The sequence below is a fragment of the Mandrillus leucophaeus genome, unplaced genomic scaffold, assembly GCF_000951045.1.
Source record: "Mandrillus leucophaeus isolate KB7577 unplaced genomic scaffold, Mleu.le_1.0 Scaffold316, whole genome shotgun sequence".
Lineage (NCBI taxonomy): Eukaryota > Metazoa > Chordata > Mammalia > Primates > Cercopithecidae > Mandrillus > Mandrillus leucophaeus.
Genome location: NW_012103321.1, coordinates 3,496,239 through 3,517,513, shown reverse-complemented (window position 1 = coordinate 3,517,513; position 21,275 = coordinate 3,496,239). Strand labels below are relative to the sequence as shown.

General features: G+C 39.0%; 1 protein-coding gene across 3 annotated transcripts in view; it reads left to right on the top strand.

The window, feature by feature from the left end:
• Positions 1 to 20,536, top strand: part of ZNF474 (zinc finger protein 474) — a 23,752-nt gene extending 3,216 nt beyond the window's left edge. For 2 of the 3 annotated variants that reach the window (XM_011987785.1, XM_011987786.1), the window contains exon 2: positions 18,746 to 20,536. In XM_011987785.1, the coding sequence (XP_011843175.1) occupies positions 18,958 to 20,052 (1,095 nt within the window). In that variant the 5' untranslated portion in view covers positions 18,746 to 18,957 and the 3' untranslated portion in view covers positions 20,053 to 20,536. Of the gene's footprint in view, positions 1 to 14,851; positions 14,984 to 18,745 lie in introns of all 3 variants that reach the window. The other variant, XM_011987787.1, reaches the window with a different exon arrangement.
• The last annotated feature ends 739 nt before the right edge of the window (positions 20,537 to 21,275 follow it).

The window sequence follows — 21,275 nt, the reverse complement described above, 5'->3', positions numbered from 1 at the left end:
AGCCAGGATGGTCTTGATCTCCTGACCTCGTGATCCGCCCGTCTTGGCCTCCCAAAGTGCTGGGATTACAGGCTTGAGCCACCGCGCCCGGCCGATACTATCTTCTTAAAGTTTTATCATTTTTACTTTTATATTAAGTTCCATGATCCATCTTGAGTTAATTTTTGTGTGCAGTGAAAGTTAGGAGTTGATATTTTCTCCCTGTGTGCATCCTGTTGTTCCACTCTCATTTGTTAAAAAGATTTTCCTCTCTCCATTGAATTGTGTTGACATCTTCATGAAAAATAAATTGATCATGTATGTAAATTGACCATATGCTTCTGGACTATCTATCCTGTTACATGAATCTATTTGTCTATCCTTATTGGCATATTAATTTTAATAAGCCAACTTATATTATTTGAATACTTGAAACAAGTATTCAAAATAAATATGGAAGTTGAGTCCTTCCATAACTGCTTACTAGTGAACCATACACAAGAATTAGAATCAGGTTGGGCAATCCTCCTTGCATGTTGCCCAAATGTTTCCCCAGGCAGCAACCTTATTTTAAGTGATTCTGTAATAAGCAAAAGCCAAAAATATAGTCACAAACTTATTCAGGAATCATAATCCCAGTGAAAAAAAATTAGTATTTTTCAAGACCATTAATATAGAATGTGACTTCAACTTAATTTTATGTATTAATTTATTCAATAATTTATTGAGCGTCTACTGTATTCCAGACACTGTTCTAGGCAGGAAAAAGCAGAAGGAGAATATTTATTTGTTCATAATTTCTGCAAGAAAACATTATTTATAACATCAACTCTGTTTCCTATTTAACAGTATATTTCTCACAATTACAGAAAAAAATCTATACTTAGTAAAATAAGCTTCAGAATAAATGTCATCACATATTCTTACAAATTGACAGAAAATTATAAATATTCAAATATTAACTAAGAAAAAATATTTTCCAGCCTTTCCAAATCTTTCTATCACTTCCATAAGATACCTATTTCTTTTGAGACTAAAATGTAAACTATTATTTCTATTAGTTGCTTTTTCCAGATTACTTTACTCATTCATTCATTCATTCATTCATTCATTCATTCATTCATTTCTTTGAGAAAGGGTCTTGCTCTGTCACCCAGACTGGAGTGCAGCAGCACAATCACAGTTCACTGCAGCCTCGACCTCCTGGGCTCAAGTGATCCTCCTACCCGAATACCCCAAGTAGCTGGGACTACAGGCGTGCACCACCATGCCTGGCTAATTCTTTTATATTTTGTAGTGATGAGATTTTACTGTATTTCCCAGGGTGGTCTTGAACTCCTGAGCTCAAGCAATCCTCCCACCCTGGCTCCCAAAATGCTGGGATTGCAAGCGTGAGCCATAGCTCCCAGCTCCAGCTTATTTTAGAATTTAAATATTATCTATTCTTTCTAAGAGAATTTTTTGTTTTACCAACTAGACCTCCATATGACTGTTTCTTCTCTGGGTCTACATAATTTGAATAAATATGTAACATTATTTTAACTCATTTTCTCAGAGTATCTGGTGAATGATACATTTTCAGGATTATATGCAATTCTAGATGTAAGTTGTAAATGGTGAGGAACGTGAACCATTCCAAAACACCCTTCCTGAGGAATCAGTGATGATTTCTGTGGAGTCTTACAAACCTGAAGAAGCAATTTCTAAATATCATAGCACACAAATATGGCAATAGGAATACACTATGTTGGGGGCAGCAGAGAGGGATAATGTACAGAAGGCAAGTTGTTAATTGGTTAAAAAGGATGGCAAACTGCAAATAGAACGTCCAAGGTGCAATGCAGCCAAGCATTTGTTTGAGAGAAGACTCTAACAGGAGCCTTATGGAGTTCTGTGCAGATGGCATTTAGTAGGATTCTGGTTGCATTGAGTACTGTAAGTTCACATTGATTAATAACTTGATGTCTTAACGTTAAAATGAAATCTAGTTTGAATGGTCTAATGGAAAGGTTAGAAAATGGTCTTGTCTTTGCCCAAATGGTAAATAGTTAAGGGCTTTTAAGTCATACACTCTGCCATTGTAGGGCAAAAGCAGTCAACGACAAACATAAATGAATAAACATGACTGTGTTTCAATAAAACTTTATTTACAAAAGAGCTGAACAATGGCCAGATTTATCCTGGGGGCCATAGTTTGTCAGCTCTTCCAATGTTCAAGAAGTTCTGATGAGATACCTTCCAAAAATCATACATTGATATTGAAAGGCCTGTGGCCTTGAAAATGTTCTTCTTGAGTGCCTGGTACTTGGGGGGATCGCTTTAGAAGGGAGATGACTAGAGATAATTATATGCCGAAGAATGAAACGAAACCCCTATGTCTTGCCATAGACAAAAATCAAATCAAAAAGGACTAAAGTAAATCTAAGATATAAAACTATAAATCTTCTAGAAGAAAACACTGGGAAAACACTATCATACATTGGTCTGGTCAAAGACTTCTTGAGTAAGATCTCAAAAGCACAGGCAACCAAAACAAAAATGGACAAATAGGATCACAGCCAGCTAAAAAGCTTCTACCTAGCAAAGGAAACAATCAACAAAGTGAAGAGACAACCTATAAATTGGAGAAAATATTTGCAAACTACCCATCTCACAAGGGATTAATTATCAGATTATATAAGGAGCCCAAACGACTCAATAGTGAAAAACTAAATTATACATTTTTAAAATGAGCAAAAACCCAGGCTTGGTGCCATGCACCTATAATCCTAGCTAGTCGGGATGCTGAGGTGGGCGGGTCACTTGAGGACCTAAGTTAGAGACCAGCCTGGGCAACATATCAAGACTTCATCTCAAAAATATTTTTTATTTAGAAAAAAATTAAAACTGGACAAAAGGTCTATATAGATATTTCAAAAGAAGACCTGCAAACAGTCAAAAAATGTTCAACATCACTAATAATCAAAAAAATGCAAATCAAAACTAAAACAAGGTATCATCTCATCTCAGTTAAAATGGATTTTATCAGAAAGACAGGCAATATTGATTGCTGGAGAGGATGTGGAGAAAGGGCAACCCTCGTACACTGTTGGTAGGAATGTAAATTAGTACAGCCACTATGAACAGTATGGAAGTTCCTCACAAAACTCAAAGTAGAACTACAATATGATCCAGCAAACTAACTGCCGGGTATATATCCAAAAAAGTCAGAATCAGTATGTCAAAGAGATATCTGCACTCCCATGTTTATTGCAGCAATATTCATAAGAGCCAAAGTATGGAGTCAAGATAAGTGTACACCCGTGGATCAATGGATAAAGAAAATGTGGCATATATACACAATGGAATATTATTCAGCCATAAAAGGAGTAAAATCATGTCATTTACAACAACATGTATTGAACTAGAGGACATTATGTTAAGTGAAATAAGCTAAGCACAGAAAGACAGTAGAACATGTTCTCACTCAAATGTGGGAGATAAAATAATTTAGATCTCGCTGAGGTAGAGAGTAGAATGATGGTTGCCAGAGCTGGGAAGGGTAATGGGAAATGGATAAGTAGGGGTTGGTTAATGAGCACAAAAATACAGTTAGAGAGAATAAGATCTAATGTTCAGGAACATAATAGGGCAACTATAGTTAACAATAAGCTATTGTAAATATTTCAAAATAATGAAAATAGTAGAATTGTAATGCTCCCAACACAAAATAATGATAAATGCTTGAGGAGGTAGATATCCCACTTACCCTGATTTGATTATTACATGTTGTATGCTTATATCAAAATATCATACCTATCCCATAAATATGTACAACAATTATGTATTCATAATAATTAAAAATTTAAAAAAGAAAAGATCTGACTTCCAAGGGGAATTAAATTTTGAAAGTCGTTAGCACTCAGAACATATGTGGTCAAGAAAAACAATGTATGAATAAACTTAGCTCGGGGAAGTCAAACGCTGTGATTCTCCTTCAGCTTTTTACCTAGTTAGGAAGTGCCCCCAGCACATGTGACTAGCTGCTCATATGGCCACCTTTGGTGTGCCTGTCTGGGTCCATTCTCTAGGGAGCACCAGCCCATCTATTCTGGTTGCTCACTACTTGATAAACTTTACCATGAGGTATAGTGCTTGGTCTAGTTCGTGGTCCTTGGAGAGATTCTCATTTCTCTTAGATTCAGTATAGTTATGCTTTTAAAGCTATAATATTTTTATTATGCTAATTCCTTGAGATAGTTTTATAAAAATGACAAGAGTTAAATGGTCACATATGCGTAAGACTTGAGAAAATATTACAAAGCTGTCTGTTAACGCTTCTTTTGCAAAAGCACCTTTATGGTTTTTATTCCTCATATAAACAATGAATTTCAGTTTTGTTTAAAAATTTAATATAAAATCAAGCTAATCTCACTCAGCTCAGTCAACATTAAATTTATTTGGTTATGACCTACAATGTGCCTGGCACTGGGCTAGGTGCTGGGGATATAACTATGTAGAGAGCAAGTAACCCTCTGCTGTCTTGAAGTTTACATGCAATTTAAGGAGACAAATATTATACATGCAAACAAACAAAACAAAAACATAGGTGCTGAGTGCTGTAAAGATGATAAACAGTGGCATCACTGAACATAACTATGATGGTGATGGTGACATCGGTTCCATGAATGAACATAAATGGGCATGTGTATGTCCACGTGTATGGGTGCACGTGGATGTGTAAGTGTGTGTGTTTAGGAGAGAGGAAGAGAAATTACTTGAAAAAGAGTAGTCAAGAGTTCAAGACTAGCCTGACCAACATGTCGAAACCCTGTCTCTACTAAAAATACAATAGCCAGGCGTGGTAGCAGGTGCCTGCAATAGCTCCTTGGGACGCTGAGGCAGGAGAATAGCTTGAACCTGGAAGGCAGAGGTTGCAGTGAGCTGAGATTACAACACTGCACTTCAGCCTGGGTGACAGAGTAAGATTCTGTCCCCCGCCCCACTCCCCCCCAAAAAAAAGTAGTTTGGAAAGGCCTGAGTTGACAATATTTAAATAGAGACCTGAAGTATAAAATAAGAAAGCCAAGCAAAGAACTGGAGGAAGATTCCAAGCAATGGCAAGAGCATGTGCAAAGCCTCTTTCCAGTCCCTCCCCGAATCTCCCCCAGAGTGACAGAGAGTTTGACTTGTCTGAGGAACTGAGAGGTGAACATGGATGGAGCACAGTGCAGAAAGAGGAGAGCAAAAGGAGATAGGCAGAAACTGAGGGAGGTACAAAGTTACAGGGGGCATTCAAGGTCAAGAGGTTGGATTTTATTTTGAGAGTAGTGGGACAACCATGGAGCAGTTAGGCAACAGAGGTTTAAGTTGTGATTGTAGCTTAAGGAGTTAAATGTGACTGCTCTGAAAAAGATAGATGGGGGTTGATAGCGGAAGTGGTTCTTCACCTACATGGTTGAAACAGCCCACAGATGGGAGGCACGCCCGTTCACCTGCCTGGCATTAGATTTACGAGTGCAGGCAAAACAGTCGAAAGGAATAACCAATCACTTCAATGCTAGATGTGGAAATGCTTCTACATAAATTAATGTAATATCACAAGAGGTTATCCAATATCAGATGGGTAGAATGAAGACAGGAGTAAAAAAACATGGGAAAGGAGATATATTAAAATGCAAAGGCAGCAAATACTAAGATGAGAAGGGGAGCAGAAGGAAAATATAAGAAGATGATAGAATAAGATAAGATTTTTTTCTACCAAATTATTAATGGGTAATCACATAGGAAACAAAAACATGCTAAATATTGTTTAGAGTGTCTGTCAGTGCCTTTTCCCTTTTCCCTCGTTGTCTAATTCCTTACCCTACATTTCACATGCAAACCCACAATAAGACAGGGAATCTACTTGAAGAGCTGAGGCAAAGGAAAACATCCTCATGATCTTCTCAGCCTGGCCTCACCATCAGTGTGACTTCTGCCAAGTTCAAAGATATGTTCAAGAGGTTATTTTAGTGAAATTATTGTGAAATGAACAGAGAGCAAAATGAAGAGTAGTGAGGACTGGAAATAGAAGAAAAACGCAATTGGGCAAAGACTCGAATCTCAAGTTTCAGTTAGACTCTCAGCCAACAATTGTCCTTATTAGTACCATATGACCTAGTTACAATCCAGCATATCATCACCATATATCATAAGTGTCGACTGGTATTGTGGCATGGATTAATTACTAAATGAAGATTATAAAATTGATTATCAATGCATCCACTTGACCCAGCAGAAATATGGAGAGGAATGTATAAGGTCTATGATGTATGTGTGTATGTGTGTGTGTGTGTGTGTGTATGTGTATGTGTATTCATGTGTGTGAACAATTGGAAGCAGAGTCCTCAGTAAGGTGATAATAAATATAACTGACAAAATTCTATTTTCTTGACAATCAAGTATACATATCCATTGAAAGAATGGAAAAATATATAATTATTTTGTGAAAGACTTTTTCCATTTTGGTTCATTTAAAAATCATTAATGGGTAATAAAAGTTAATAACATTCCTTGAATCCATTCATGGCATTTCCACTCAGAAATACTAAATGATTGTGAAACATTAAAATCAGATAAATCTTGGATTGCTTTATCTATTCAGTTCCAAGTGAACTATCTTATATAGGAAACATATGACATTTCATCAACAAAAATTAAAACCACATTTTCCCCTTCAGTTAACCTGTGTCTGATGTAAAACACCATGTCAAATAGAGTTTTATTATTTGAACTATTGGGGCACTTATGGGTGTTAAGCAGTTTCCAAATAAAGTTTTCAACAGAGATCCCAGAAGTAGCACAGGAATGCTATTTTAGCTAAAATTACTTAAATGAACACTATCCATTCCTTGCCTATATGAAACAGGCTTCATTATCATTCCCTAAAAATGTAATGATTTTTCATGTAATCAAATTTATTTTATTGTCAATTTTGTACCTGGAATTTTACAGTCGACTAAAAAGGATCAAGATTTGTGACCTAAAAAATTGCCATTATTTCATGACATTTACAGGAAAAATCCTAAATGTATGAATTTTCAAATATTGATTTCATAATGTCTTCAGGTAGTTCAGCCTATTCTATGCATTTTTTTTCCATACAATTATGGTACTATAAGATTCTGGTATTTGAAAAACTAGAAAACAAGGAACATGATGAACAAGTAGATGAAAACCAGCTTATAACACTTAAATTAGGAAGAAAGAGTAGTGACTGAATAAAAGTGAAACATTAAGAAATTGTTAATGTCTGTTGAAAGGAAATAAGGACATGACATTACGTCTGCACATTCTGGCCCTGGGATCCAGAGTAAACTTATTATTTCTCAAGGTAAAGAAGAAAAAACCTTTTAAGGCAGCTTAGGAATTATTTTCCATATTTGCATTTAATGGAGCGGTCTTTGAAGAGAGGACTTATAAGCACAATGGACAGGAAAGGTAAAGGAGAAGAGTGAAAAAAGAGGATGCTCCTGATGCCTATTATTGGTATCCTATGAACGTAGGACAGTGGAATTCTCTGAATTCCTACTGTGCTAACCTACCTAGAAGCTGTGCTAACCTCAAACCATCACACAAGACCCTCACAGGTGAAGCACTCTTCTGGACCCTGGAATTGGAAACCCTAAGTGTTATGGTAGAATGTTTTGTCCCTTCCAAAATTCATGTTGAAATTTAATTCCAACCAAAATTCAGATGCTACCAATGTTATAAATTCTCATTAAAAACAGAAGTAGTGGATATTTATTAAACAGTTGATACAATTATATAGAGCTTAATACACACATATGAGTACAAATAAAATTGAGGTTTCTGACACCTCGATTTTATTTGCACTCATGTGTATGTATTGTACTCATGTGTGTGTATACCACAGGCAGCACCTCCAATGTTCTTGTGCTATTTGACAGTATATTCCAAATTTTGTCCTCGCTTTGCTCATGTTTATGTAGAGCATACGGAATGGGTATGAGCTAGATAAATAGCAATGACCATGAGCTACTGATGCCAAGGGGACATTTAATGGGGTTACACACAAGTGTTATGGCACAGCAGGATGGGAGATCAATTTTAGGTTGGGATTTCATATAGGAAATGACATCACAAAATGGAAATGTGTTTTCAGCTTTTATTTTTTATTTTATTTTATTTTTTGAGACAGTCTGTTGCTCAGGCTGGAGTGCCATGGCGCAATCTCGGCTCACAGCAGCCTCCAACTCTCAGTTTCAAGCTATTCTCATGCTTCAGCCACTCGAGTAACTGGGATTACAGATGTGTACCACCACACCTGACTATTTTTTTTTTTTTTTTTTTTTTTTTGAGATGGAGTCTCCCTCTGTTGCCAGGCTAGAGTGCAGTGGTACAATTTTGACTCACAGCAACCTCTGCCTCCTGGGTTCAAGCGATCTCCTGCCTCAGCCTCCTGAGTAGCTGGGATTACAGGAGCACGCCACCACACCTGGTTAATTTTTGTATTTTTAGTAGAGACGAGGTTTTGCCATGTTGGTCAGGATGTTCTTGATCTCTTGACCTCATGATCCATCCACCTCGACCTCCCAAACTGCGGGGATTACAGGTGTGAGCCACTGCACCCAGTCCTGCCTAATTTTTTGTAGAGATGAGGTTTCACCATGTTGGCCAGGCTAGTCTTGAACTCCTGATCTCAAGTGATCCTCTCACCTCGGCCTCCCAAAGTGCTGGGATTACAGGCGTGAACCACTACACCCAGCTCACAGCAAGATCATCTTTCTTTTGGGGGCAGTAGAAGAGAATCTATTTCCTTGGTCTTCCTGGCTTCAAGAGGTGCCTGCATTTTTTTGGCTCTTAGACTCCTTCTTTGAACAGCTAATTGAGGCCTTTTCACACTTCAAATTTTTTCTGCTGCTGTCTCTCTCTCACTGACTGGGGAAGAAGTTCTCCACATTTGATGACTCATGTGATTAGACTGGGACCCTCACTTCTAATGCTGCTTTCTCCAGAATATAACAAAGTTAAAATATAAGCCACATTTTTCCCAGTAGTGAGCTGGAATTGTTGGCATTGCCTTCTCTCCAGCCAGATGGAAAATCCAGAGGACGTTAGCAGTGGTGTCAACCACGGAATGCTATATTCTTCACTCTCTTTCTAATGGCATCTTGTCCTTATTGGGTATTCTTGTTGGGTTGTCCTAAACTTAAAGCTCAGATAGATAGTGGAAATAATGAAACAAAGTGAAATAGAACTCAGAGGTGGGAAAAAAGACCCTGTTGAAAACACAAGAAAGATAGGAAACATCAACATCCACAAAGTTGATTTTAAATTAAACTCTTCCCACCCAATATCCTAATATTTCCAATCCTATGTGTGACTTAAAATATACATGTGACCTTTGTGTTTACTAAAGGCAAACAGAACAAGGCAGTTGAGAGTTATTGGTCATGGGGTAGAAGGAGGCTTTCAATAAATGTTGAACCACAAAAAAATTTAAACTAGAAGCTGAAGAGGTTTTTAAATGAGCCATCACCACATTGCATGGTTGTTTGGGTCTGGGGACACAAAGAATGAGCAAGTTTCCCCCAGACACCAGGAGACTTATTCTGGTGGTTTTCTCCAGCAGGGAATATTTTATATAAGCTTTCCTGGGAAATGAGAATTTGTAGGGCTGAGGATTCTGAACCGTCAGTGAGCTCTAACTATGTGGCCCATGAAAGAGTGCCTTGTTGCCATGATTCAGCGATGTCAAATGGTATGACAATAGTATTTTGATGACTTATTCACATAGAAGGATGAGAGATGTGGGGAGAACAGCAACCAAAAGCCCATGTTCAGAAACAGCCTTCAGTTTGTGGGCACATACAAGCTACCAGGTCTCCAGAGTCACCGCCAGGCACGTCATGGCGAGCATATCGGAAAATAGAGGCACATTCATTCATGCACACAGCAGAAGCCCTGCCTGCCTTATGGACCCTGCTATTTTTGACTTCCTTCCCAGGCATTTTCCTCAGAAACAGCTTTGGGTGGAGAGCACATTATTAACAAAGGGTGTTGATGTCTGTAATGAATGGTATTGATAATCAGTGTAAGTGTTAGCCAGGCTCCAGGAGGCACTGACCTCCTGGAGGTGGACAGAAATAAGGCACAACTTTGAGACCCCGGTAAGGTAAGTTGGTGATGTGTTAGAAAGATTCCTTCAGAATTCAGTGAGCCCATCTCTCTTATGCCAATTTATCCTGGCCTAGCAGCTCTGTTCATGCACAACTATATTCTTCATCGTGTTTGTTTCCACCTGGACACACAGAAGTGACCACACTTCTGATACTAACACAGTGTGGCTCAGAAGTCTGTGCCAAAATTGTCACACTGAGTTCAACTAAATCAAGAGTATAAAGACACTGGGAACTCTGTGCAAACATATCACATAATGGGGGCTGGCAAACATATGCATCTATTTGCAATTCTTTTAAAACATAGATACTAAAATATGGTTATCTGTGGGTTTTTCCATCCAATGTTTAAAAACCATAATATATCCATTTTAGACACTTGATGGCTATAGATCTCATTCTAGGTTGAGAAGGGGCTACTGTACTGTTCCTATACATTTTCAGTTCAAACTAATTTATAGTTACTTCTTGACAAAATGGACAGCTTGGCAGAAAGAAAAAGTATACCAAATCCTGTAATCCCCATGAGGAAGCATAATTCTCTTATAAAGTATTTCCAGAGCAAATCTTTACAACCCAACTATGGTCTATATTGCTAAGAGCTTATTTATGGTTCTTTTAATTAGTTCTTTAAACTAATAATATAAAACATCTAACAGTCCTCATCTGGGAGGTCATTTAATGGTGAAGCAAGGTCCATTGGCTTAAATAGAAGAGTAGCTCTTATGATATCAACCGATCAATAGATCATTATGGGAATGCCTCTAAAAAGTTTACATGGTCCACAAAACACAATTTTGTCTGTTTGTGTTTTCCTTTTTTCTTTTTCTTTCTTCTATAATCCCACCTGTAGCTGTTCTAAACATTGGCAGCTTTATTTTTTCCTCTGAAGTTATGTATATATCATCTTCTATAACCCTTTGATAACTTATGAAAATTCCTTCTTAGGTCACTGATTCTGTCTTTTCTTCTTGGATTTTATCCTCCCTCCTAGACCAAAGCATTTCAGCCCTAATCTACTTTCAGTCGGAAGATTCCTTTCTAAATATTCTAAATATTTAATAATAAATATGTTGTGTTTATAACAATTATATCCTATAAGACTTCAGTTGGATTCTCAGTTCCTTGAAGTGATTTTCAATATTTAATTAAGAAGAAAAATGTCCCCACAGGACACTTTCAAGCAAGAAGCATGAACTATAAATTAGTGAATCCAACTAGTGAGAAGCTTTAGAAGAGTAAAGGCTGGCTCTCTGAGCTACAGGCACAGCTCTTACTCACCATCAGCTTATGTTGGATGTTGCCACACAGGAATGTGGGCTCTGTTCGGCCAGCTCTTCCACTTTTCAAGAGAAACCAAAAATTCTTATTTTATGCGACGTCTCCCACTTTTAAAATAATGGGAACTAAGTCAAGCAGTTTTGACTTTCTGCAGGCTAAAAAGAACATAGCTATGGACCAGATGTGCCTGTGAGCCAATGCTTAAAAAATCTTGAAAAAAACATATTGGTATAGAGCTATTCTGTTGGAATAAAATTATCCTAAATGTGAGAAAATATGGCATGTGAAATTCCTTTGAAGACTTTTTTCTTTTTTTTTTTTTCCACTTTTTTTCTTTTTTGGGCTATCCTTTAAATTTCTATGTATTATAGGCCTCTAATGTGATTCTACTGACAGTTTGTAGAACCAGTGCTCCACCACTGCAAATGTCAATATTACAATTATATGATCATACCTGTGTGGCATTCATGACTCTTGGGTACTCTGTAATTTGGATGCTCAATATAGAGTGAAAATTACAGGCTTGATCTAACAATAGTTTTCATAGAGTGATATTATAAGCCTTAACAACATAAAATGCCTTTTGCAGAGGGCTCTAGTTAGAAGCACAAAGAGTGCATTTCTCCCAATTTTTTCATAGCTTTTCTAACGCCATAGAGTATTATGTTCATAGATTGAATGAAAGTGAAAGAACTTATTTTCTTGGCTTAAAATTATTCATAGTGAAGGAGAGACAAAGAAAAGGAATTTTTTCATTAGTTATTTATAACCAGTCTAGAAATGCCAATATTTTCTCAAAGCCATGCCTCAGGCTAAGTGGCTTTTATGAAAATGCTTCCACTTTTTACCTTTCAAATGCTGCCCCTATATTTCTTAAACCATACTGCTTCTAGGTCCCAGCTGCTCTCACATGGCCTTTCCCACTCACATCAGATTGGCTAAGGTCTGCAGATGCCACGGGACCAGATGCTGCCTAGAAGAGAGTGTGCAGAACCAGTGAGAATGAGCCAGATGAGCTGCCCGGCTGCCCTCAACGCTCCTGGTCACCTTTGGTCTATGAGTAGGATCGCTTTGCTGTGGCTCCCTCTGTGGCAGTGGTAGCCTTATGGCTGGGGGGTCAGCAGGTGAAGAGTGTCATATAAAATTTAGCAAAATACAAGCATGCTTAGAACAGCAGGTTTCCCTTATGAAATTTGTACAGCTACTGGAAAATGGAAGAACAATACTTTCTAGCTCTTAAAGCACGGTGATAGCGTAAAAATAACAAACATGCATTTTCAGTGGTCTGAATGAGTTGAGGATTAAAGTTCAGGCAAGCGTCTTATTTTGTAAGATGCTATGGAAGAATTAATTTGCATTTATATTTATTGCAATATTTAAGTAATATGCAGATTGAATATCACAGATTATTATTACTTGTATTTTGAGGGTTGTTACATCGTTTGAATTATTAAAATTTAGAAACTTAGAAGATGGAGTTGAAAATCAGATCTCCAAGGAGGGGACACAGACTGGCTGGTGATTGCATCTGGTGGGGAAGGGTCAGTTCGTCTGGTTTTACAAATTTGGTTGGATTCAGCTGCTGCTGTTGAAAAGAACTGCTACTTTAGGAGTAGAGAAGTGTTGCTGGAATAATGCTCACAGCGACCACACACACACACAGGAAGCCTTTAAAAGGATTAAATGCCCTCTTGCTCCCCAATTCTTGCATTCTCCTTCCATTATTCCTGTTGGCAGAGCATAACACAGAGCCAGCTTGCAAAGCAGAAACAGGCTGTGCAGAGTCCCAGTACCCGTATCGTAAAGCTAAATAAAGAAGATTGGGAGTATAGAGACAATAAGTTAACAACTGGCACAATATTGCTCTCCGCTAGCTCTTTAAGAAGCTCGTGGAAAAAATAGGCTATTTTTAGAAAAAATAGTCATTAAATTTTTTCACTTAAAAGAATCTCTAAAAAAGGAAGTGTTGTGATCAATTTCATAAGAACCATTGATCCAGTATTTATAGTATCAATTTGAATTATTGATTTTTAAGAAGTACATATTTAATAAGTCAATTTTGTACCCAAACCTCTACTCCCTCAAAAAAAATTCCTTCATCAAAAATTCTGAAATTTGAAATAACATTATTAGAATTAATTGTGCTAATCACCACTATTAAAATACAGATATCTCTCAATTACTATTAGGTTTCTATGTGAATAACAGACTTTTAAAAATGGCTAAAATAAAAATAAAAATTTATTTTTCTTATGTAAATGAAGTCCAAGGAAGGCATTCCAGGGATTCTATGATGGTTCCAGCATTATCAGGGACCCAAGTCCATGCAGGTCTCTGCTCTGTCATATCAAGGGTTACATAGATGAAATCTGTTCTCAACTGGCTGCTAAAGCACCAGTCATCACATCCATCTTCTAAGCATCAATAAAAAGGAAAGTAAGAGAAGCAGTTGTTCTCTTCTATCTTTTCAAGAATTATTCTTACAAGTTCCACACAATATTTTCACTAACTACAAAGGAGCTTGTAGATGTGCCCAGCTGAAAACTGGGGCCTATTAATTGAGGGTGTTGAGTAGAATGGCTATTGGTAAGGAAATAACTGTCTCTGCCAGACATTGGAAGGGACATTACCTCATCAATTATAAGCCTTGGTGTTAATGAGTCCATCAGCTCCTTTTTGAAAGCAAGATTTCATAGGTAAGACAGACTGTGAGCATACAAGAATACTAGGCTGGAGAGTGGAGGCTACTGAATGGGGTGGGTGAAGAATATTGAAGATGAACCTCCTCTCTTTTAGAATCTTGCCAGAGCCACGATCAGCCCCACTTCCATCTTTCTTATTTATATTTTTGTTCATTTAAAGAATTTGAATTCCATACTAATAGAGAAGGGGTCATATCATGTATCCACCATATTTCTTTTGTTTCAAAGGACTAGTTTTTTTCATATTTTAAGTTCTAGGGTACATGTGCACAACGTGCAGGTTTGATACATAGGTATATATGTTCCATGTTGGTTTGCTGCACCCATTAACTCGTCATTTGCATTAGGTATTTCTCCTAAGGCTATCCCTCCCCATGCCCCTCACCCCACGACAGGTCCCCATGTGTGATGTTCCCCGCACTGTGTCCAAGTGTTCTCATTGTTCAGTTCCCACTTATGAGTGAGAACATGCAGTGTTTGGTTGTCTGTCCTTGTGATAGTTTGCTCAGAATGATGGTTTCCAGCTTTATCCATGTCCCTGCAAAGGACAGGAACTCATCCTCAAAGGACTAGCTTATTTTTTAAAAGATATGATCACACTTTTGATTGTGTTCTGTTCCTTCTCTTTTGGAGAGACACCTTCTAATGCCAAGATGGTTTTTGGATTTCCACGGTTATTACATTCATCTTTGTGTGTTTGTCTCTCCCTTCCCATGAACCCTGAAGAGAATGGAAAAATGGCATCATGTTGATAAAAAGTGATGCCTTCCAAGACATTCTTTAAATGTCCTATGTGCAGATATGGTCAAAACGAATAATCCAGGCGAACTGAGTGAACATTCTCCAGAGATGCTTGAGGTAAAACTGTCTGGCTTTGCAAAGTGATTCTCTTTATAAACCAGCAACATTGCTTTATGATGTTTTGGGTGACAGGCCAATTTCTTAGGTGATTTAAGTATATGTATTTAGTATTTTCCAGTACTTTTGCTTTTAGAGCTAACTTATAAAGGGAGAGCAACCAACACTGCTGTGCCGTGGCATGTTGCCTTTGCACAGTCACTGGCGGAAACATTATGCATTTCTCCATAAGACACCTAAGTTCCCAAAAATTTCACTGGCTTCCAGCTACCTCATCTTTCATATTTTGATACCTTTAGTCACAATAAGGGAAAAATTTCAGGAGAACGTTGGAGGAGGAAAGGGATGGTAGAAAAAGAAAAGCTGAAGATTCAAATGGACGTTTTGTGATGTTTCATCGTGTTTGCTGCAGAGAAAATATTTGCAGTGCACAAATGTTTGTGTGCGGTAAGATCTATCCCTAATCAAAATGGTGACATGGCTTCAAACTGAGCACTACCTGGCCTCTTGGGGCAGCCTTCACTTTTACCCTGTGCCCATGATAAAGAAACACAAAACACAACATTCATTGGTGGTCTGCCCCATTCCCCCAACTGGTCCCTACCTCTGCTGGTTATGTAGATTTTTCTGAAGATATTGGTGAAATTAAGACAAGACTCTGTACTGCACATCACTCAGGAAAAACTACATCTAGAAAACAACTGTATATGGAAAAAGTGATTCTTTTTTGGGGGGCGGGGGGGAGTTTCACTCTTGTCAACTAGGCTGGAGTGCAGTTCCGTGATCTTGGCTCTCTGCAAACTCTGCCTCCTGGGTTCAAGTGATTCTCCTGTCTCAGTCTCCTGAGTAGCTGGGATTACAGGCACCTGCCACCACACCAGGCTAATTTTTGTATTTCTAGTAGAGACAGGGTTTCACCATGTTGGCTGGACTGGTCTCGAACTTCTGACCTCAGCTAATCTGCCCACCTCGGCCTCCCAAAGAGCTGGGATTATAGGTGTGAGCCACTGCACCTGGCCTGGCAAAAGTGATTCTTAATGCAGAAACAGAAAACCAAATACCACACATTCTCACTTATAAGTGGGAGCTAAATGTCAAGTACATGTGGGCATCAAGATGAGAACAACAGACAGCAGTGAATGCAAGCGGGGGGAGGGCTGAAAAACTACCTATTGGGTACTATGCTTACTACCTGGGAGATAGAAGATTCATGTGTAGTCCAAACCTCAGCATTACACAATATGTCCATATACCAAACTGCACATGTACCCCCAAACCTATAAAAAAAAGTTGAAAAAAAATGGTCCCTGTCACTTAACATTGAAAACATTGTGTTCCGTAGCCCCAGTCTCCCTCTTCTGCTTTGTCCCTCTCAGAGGCTTCTCCTCTGTGCCTTGTCTGCCCTCCTTTTCTTTGCCTCTTCTTTCTCCTAAAAGGAAGCATAACAGCTGGTAAGAGCTTAGTTACCTTTCCCTGAGGCATATGGATAGTACATTAAAACAGGGATGAAAACTAAAGGGAAGAAGCTCTGCTGGAGGAATTTAGGCAGAATGAATAATGGAAAGAGCCACATACTGGAGCCAAAGAGAGCTGGAATTGATTCACAGTTCTGTCATTTAGACACTGACAGCCTTGGGCAAATTACTTGTCTTTTCTGAGTCATTTTCGTTACTTATAAAATTGAAATAATAATACCTGCTTCATAATTATTTAACAATTAATTAAAATTACATTTACAAAAACATCAGTGCCATATCTGGCACATAATTGGTATTCAATAAATATTACCTCTCTTACCTTATCAAAAGGGAGATGGAGGGGTTGTTATGGAAAGTCATGGAGATTTCTCAGTATTCTAATCTGCTGGGAACAGAATTGACTCGTGTGTGTGTGTGTGTGTGTGTGTGTGTGTGTGTGTGTGTATGAGAGGGAGAAAGACAGACAGAGAGACAGAGACAGAGGAAGAGAGACAGAGACAGGGAAAACTTAGGGGAAGGAGGCTTATGTGATTGCATTGATTTTTCTAATCTGCCTTCTTAAATCATATTAGTGTCTGCAATTTCCTAGTATCAAGGAAAACGATAAACTAAAATTCCTCAGTGAACAGAGCCAATGAAGCAGAGTGGTTTATGGAAATAACCCATGGGCTGGATTAAAAACCTAATGAAATAATTTTACCCTATTCCTATGTTCCATAGATCTACTTTCTCTTTTAGATGGTACTAATCAAGTGATAAATTTCTCTGTTTCATTTTCTAGGCTGGCCACTCTGGGGCCAACACGTACTTTTGTCACATCTGTTAACATTACTGTCTTAAAATCTGTCAAAATAAAGAATAACTTCCTTCTCCTTGCCAGACCTGATCTGATACTCTTAAAGGCAAGGATTCAGACCTTTCTTGGCACCTAAGTCAGGAGCTGGGCACAGAGATCACAGCTCTTTTTGTTCTTTATCAAGTCCAGTGCTCGGGGTTTCCATATTCCCAGGACTGCTGGCCTTGCACTGCCCAAACTGAAGTGTTTGCAGTGATGTGCAGGATCCAGCTTCACACCAGGGCTGCTCCTTCTGTGGTTAAGAACGGATGCCTTAGAGTTTATCACCCTGATCTGGGTCATCCTTCAGGAAATGAAAAAGGTCCTGAGGCTTCTGAAAATAATCGTTTTGGGGAGCCAGATTATAAACCCATGGTAAAATTTACTCATGACTTTTCCCAATATAAAAATTTAGGATTCTTCCCATAAATGGGTATCTAAGCTGCCACTTCTTCTGGTGGGGATTCTTGGGGAATCCAGTGCTTTTGTTTTATATTTTAAAAATATTTGGAAGTCATACATATATAAAACAAGAAAGTAGGTATGATACCTTTAAGAAAAAAGGGCCTCAAGCAGCATCTGTGTATCATCTTTCCATGAAAGATCTGCAGATATCTCACCAGGATGGGTGCCAGCCTAGGCTGTACTCTGCTGGAGAATTATAGCTCCACTTATTAATACTCTATTCCCATAATAAACAAAAGTGAATACATGATGTGTCACAAGAAGTTTATGTCCCTCTGAGGGCTATCCTGATAATCCTCTTAAGATTCATTCTTGAATTACTTCTTCTGCAAGAGTTCTTAGTTTCAGGTCCATGGACACTCAAGAAGTCTGTGATACAACTTTATCTCAATTAAAATGTATATCACAACTAGAAACAGTTGACAAATTATTTCAGTAAAATTGATTTCACCTGTGATAGCAACAATTTTAATTTTTTGCTTGTAAACATATTACTCAGAATTGTCAGAGGAATCCATGTCACTAACAAGTTAAGGATCTCTGACGTAGTGGAAGTTTCTGTGGGGCCCAGGGGGTCTTTTTGTATGACCTGCTGATTTCATTAATCTAATTTTCACAGTTTGCAGTTTTCTCTTCTATGGTCTTACCACCCTGGTCTCAGCCTCTGTAGGTTTGCCTCATCTGTATCTATGATGTGCTGTCATTGTCAAGTTAACTTTTTGGGCAGAACACTATTTTTAATACAGTGATAGTGCAATTGATGATGGAAGATTTCCTCAGGTTTATGTCAGTTTATTGACCAAATCCCATATGCTGGTTATTATGCTAGTCAAAAAGTATACAAGGTCAATATTTAAAACAAGCAAAAAAAAAAAGAAAGAAAAACACAAAAAAACTACGGCCCTTTATCAGTTTACAGCCCAAATATGTGTGTATGTGTGTGTATACATAATAACTTCTTATGTCTCCCACACCCCTCCACAGATCTTGCAGACATCTCAACTTTAATGAGGACTTTCCAACATTCCAGACTGCTGTCCTGCAATGAAGCTCTGAGTCATGGTCTGTGGGGCTAAGGTACTGGCAACAGTGTGAACCCCAGGACAACTAACCTCACTAACCTTCACTCTAAGCAGAAGCCCAGAGTGAGTCTGGCCTGAAATCAGAGCAAGCACTACAGAAAGACATCTTTCTTAATGGAAAGAGGAAAGAAGAAAAGAATTTCCAATAAGTTACAACAAACTTTTCACCATTCTAAAGAACCCACTTTCCTTATCAACCAAGCTGGGTTTCTCTCTAGTGACTCCTATTCTAGCCTTTTGCCAGAAACAGAGAGTGTTAATCCTGGTGAAAAGATTAAGACAGACACTCAGAAAAAGAGACCTGGGACTGTGATACTATCAAAACCGTCAAGTCGAAGAATTATATCGGAAAGCCAGCTTAGCCCCCCTGTGATCCCGGCCCGCAGGCCTGGATTCCGGGTATGCTACATCTGTGGTCGAGAATTTGGGTCCCAGTCAATTGCCATTCATGAACCCCAGTGCTTGCAGAAGTGGCATATTGAAAACAGTAAGTTGCCCAAGCACTTGAGAAGGCCAGAACCCTCCAAACCACAGTCTCTGAGCGGCAGTGGGTCCTACAGTCTTCAGGCAAGTAATGAGGCTGCATTTCAGAGTGCCCAGGCTCAGCTGCTGCCCTGTGAATCCTGTGGCCGCACATTCTTGCCAGATAATCTTCTTGTTCATCAGAGAAGCTGCAAGCCAAAGGGTGAGGGTGCCAGAGCACCACAATCAAACAGTTCTGATCATCTTACTGGCCTCAAGAAAGCTCGTAGTGGAACCCCAGCCCGACCAAGGACTGTTATCTGCCACATTTGTGGTAGGGAATTTGGCACCCTGTCCCTTCCTATTCATGAGCCCAAATGCCTGGAAAAGTGGAAAATAGAAAATGACCGGCTCCCTGTGGAGCTCCACCAGCCACTCCCACGGAAGCCTCAGCCCCTTCCGACTGCACAGTCCAGCCAAGCGAGACCAAGTCAAGCTCAGCTTGTGTCCTGCCCAAATTGTAGCCTAACCTTTACCTCAGACCACCTTCTGGTACACCAGAGAAGTTGTAAAACTCAGCCTCAGGGGCCAAAAGATCAGAATTTGACCTTAGGGAGTAAAGGAGGCCTAAAAGAGTCCACTAATTCCAAGCAGCAAAGGAACAGGGCAGCACCCAGTGTAACTGATAGGGTAATTCATGCCACACAAGAGGCTTTAGGTGAACCTGGTGGCGCCCTCTGCCTGTAGGGGAACGAGAGAAAACTATCCCTAGAATCAGTCACCTCGCCCCCTAGTATTTTTTCTATCAATGCCTTACATCAGCCTCAATGCAGCCTGTTCAAGTTAACTCCCTGTGGAACTCCAGGGCCTATATCTCTCTTGGCTGAATAGATATAAGAACATCCTTGCCTAATGGGTTCATATTCCTCTTCAGTTCTGCTGTCTAAAAGGAGAAGAGATGGACTTCTTTCTTCCCTGATCCCTGATACAAATAATCCCCAGGAGACTGTAATTTGAAAATGAGTCATTAATGCTGTGTCTACATCACAGAGATATAATTCCCATTCCAACAGCCAATATTTATTGCTGGTTTATTTTAGTCATCTACCTTAGGAATTCATCTTTGGCACTGCTGGGTTATGCTGAGTTTATCTTACTAAAATAGAATCTGTGTCAAAAACCCCAAATGACTTTAGCAACAATTAAACACTGAAGAACTTGCAAAAATACACATAGTCTGTAAATACAGCATATTTTTTCTTTTGACACTTATATGGTTGTAGTAAGTAGGAAATTAACCCCAGTGTAGACAATGAAGCAACTAGGTTATTTTTTGGGAGGTGCTTGGTTCCTGCTGTTGCTCTGTGCCCTGTGTTCAGGCTGACGACAAGGCCCTGACCCCCCACGTGGGCCATTGTGAACAAGCATGACCCCAGGAATCACCAGCTTGAATGGCAAAGAGTTTTTAGGGTTTTATCTAAAGTTTCATCATGGACAAGGATTGTAGAGAGATGCTTACGAGGGTGGCTACCTGCAAGATAGGGCCTGGTTCATGTTCTTTGTGCATTAAAACAGATTGTGGTTGCTTTGTCTTGTGTCAACCTTACAGAATATCAAATCATGAGAAACAGGAAGTGGTAAAGGTCTTTTTTCCATGGCTTGCTACTTGAAAAGCCCAGCCTGCAGAGATAATGACTTCTTCAGAAAACTAAGATTAGGCCGGGTGCGGTGGTTCATGCCTGTAATCCCAGCACTTTGGGAGGCCAACTCCTGAAGTCAGGAGTTCAAGATCAGCTTGACCAATATGTCTCTACTAAAAATACAAAAATTAGCTGGGCATGGTGGCGTATGACTGTAGTTCCAGCTAGTTGGGAGGCTGCAACAGGAGAATTGCTCGAACCCAGGAGTTGGAGGTTGCAGTCAGCTGAGATTATACCACTGCACTCTAGCCTGGTTGACAGAGCGAGACT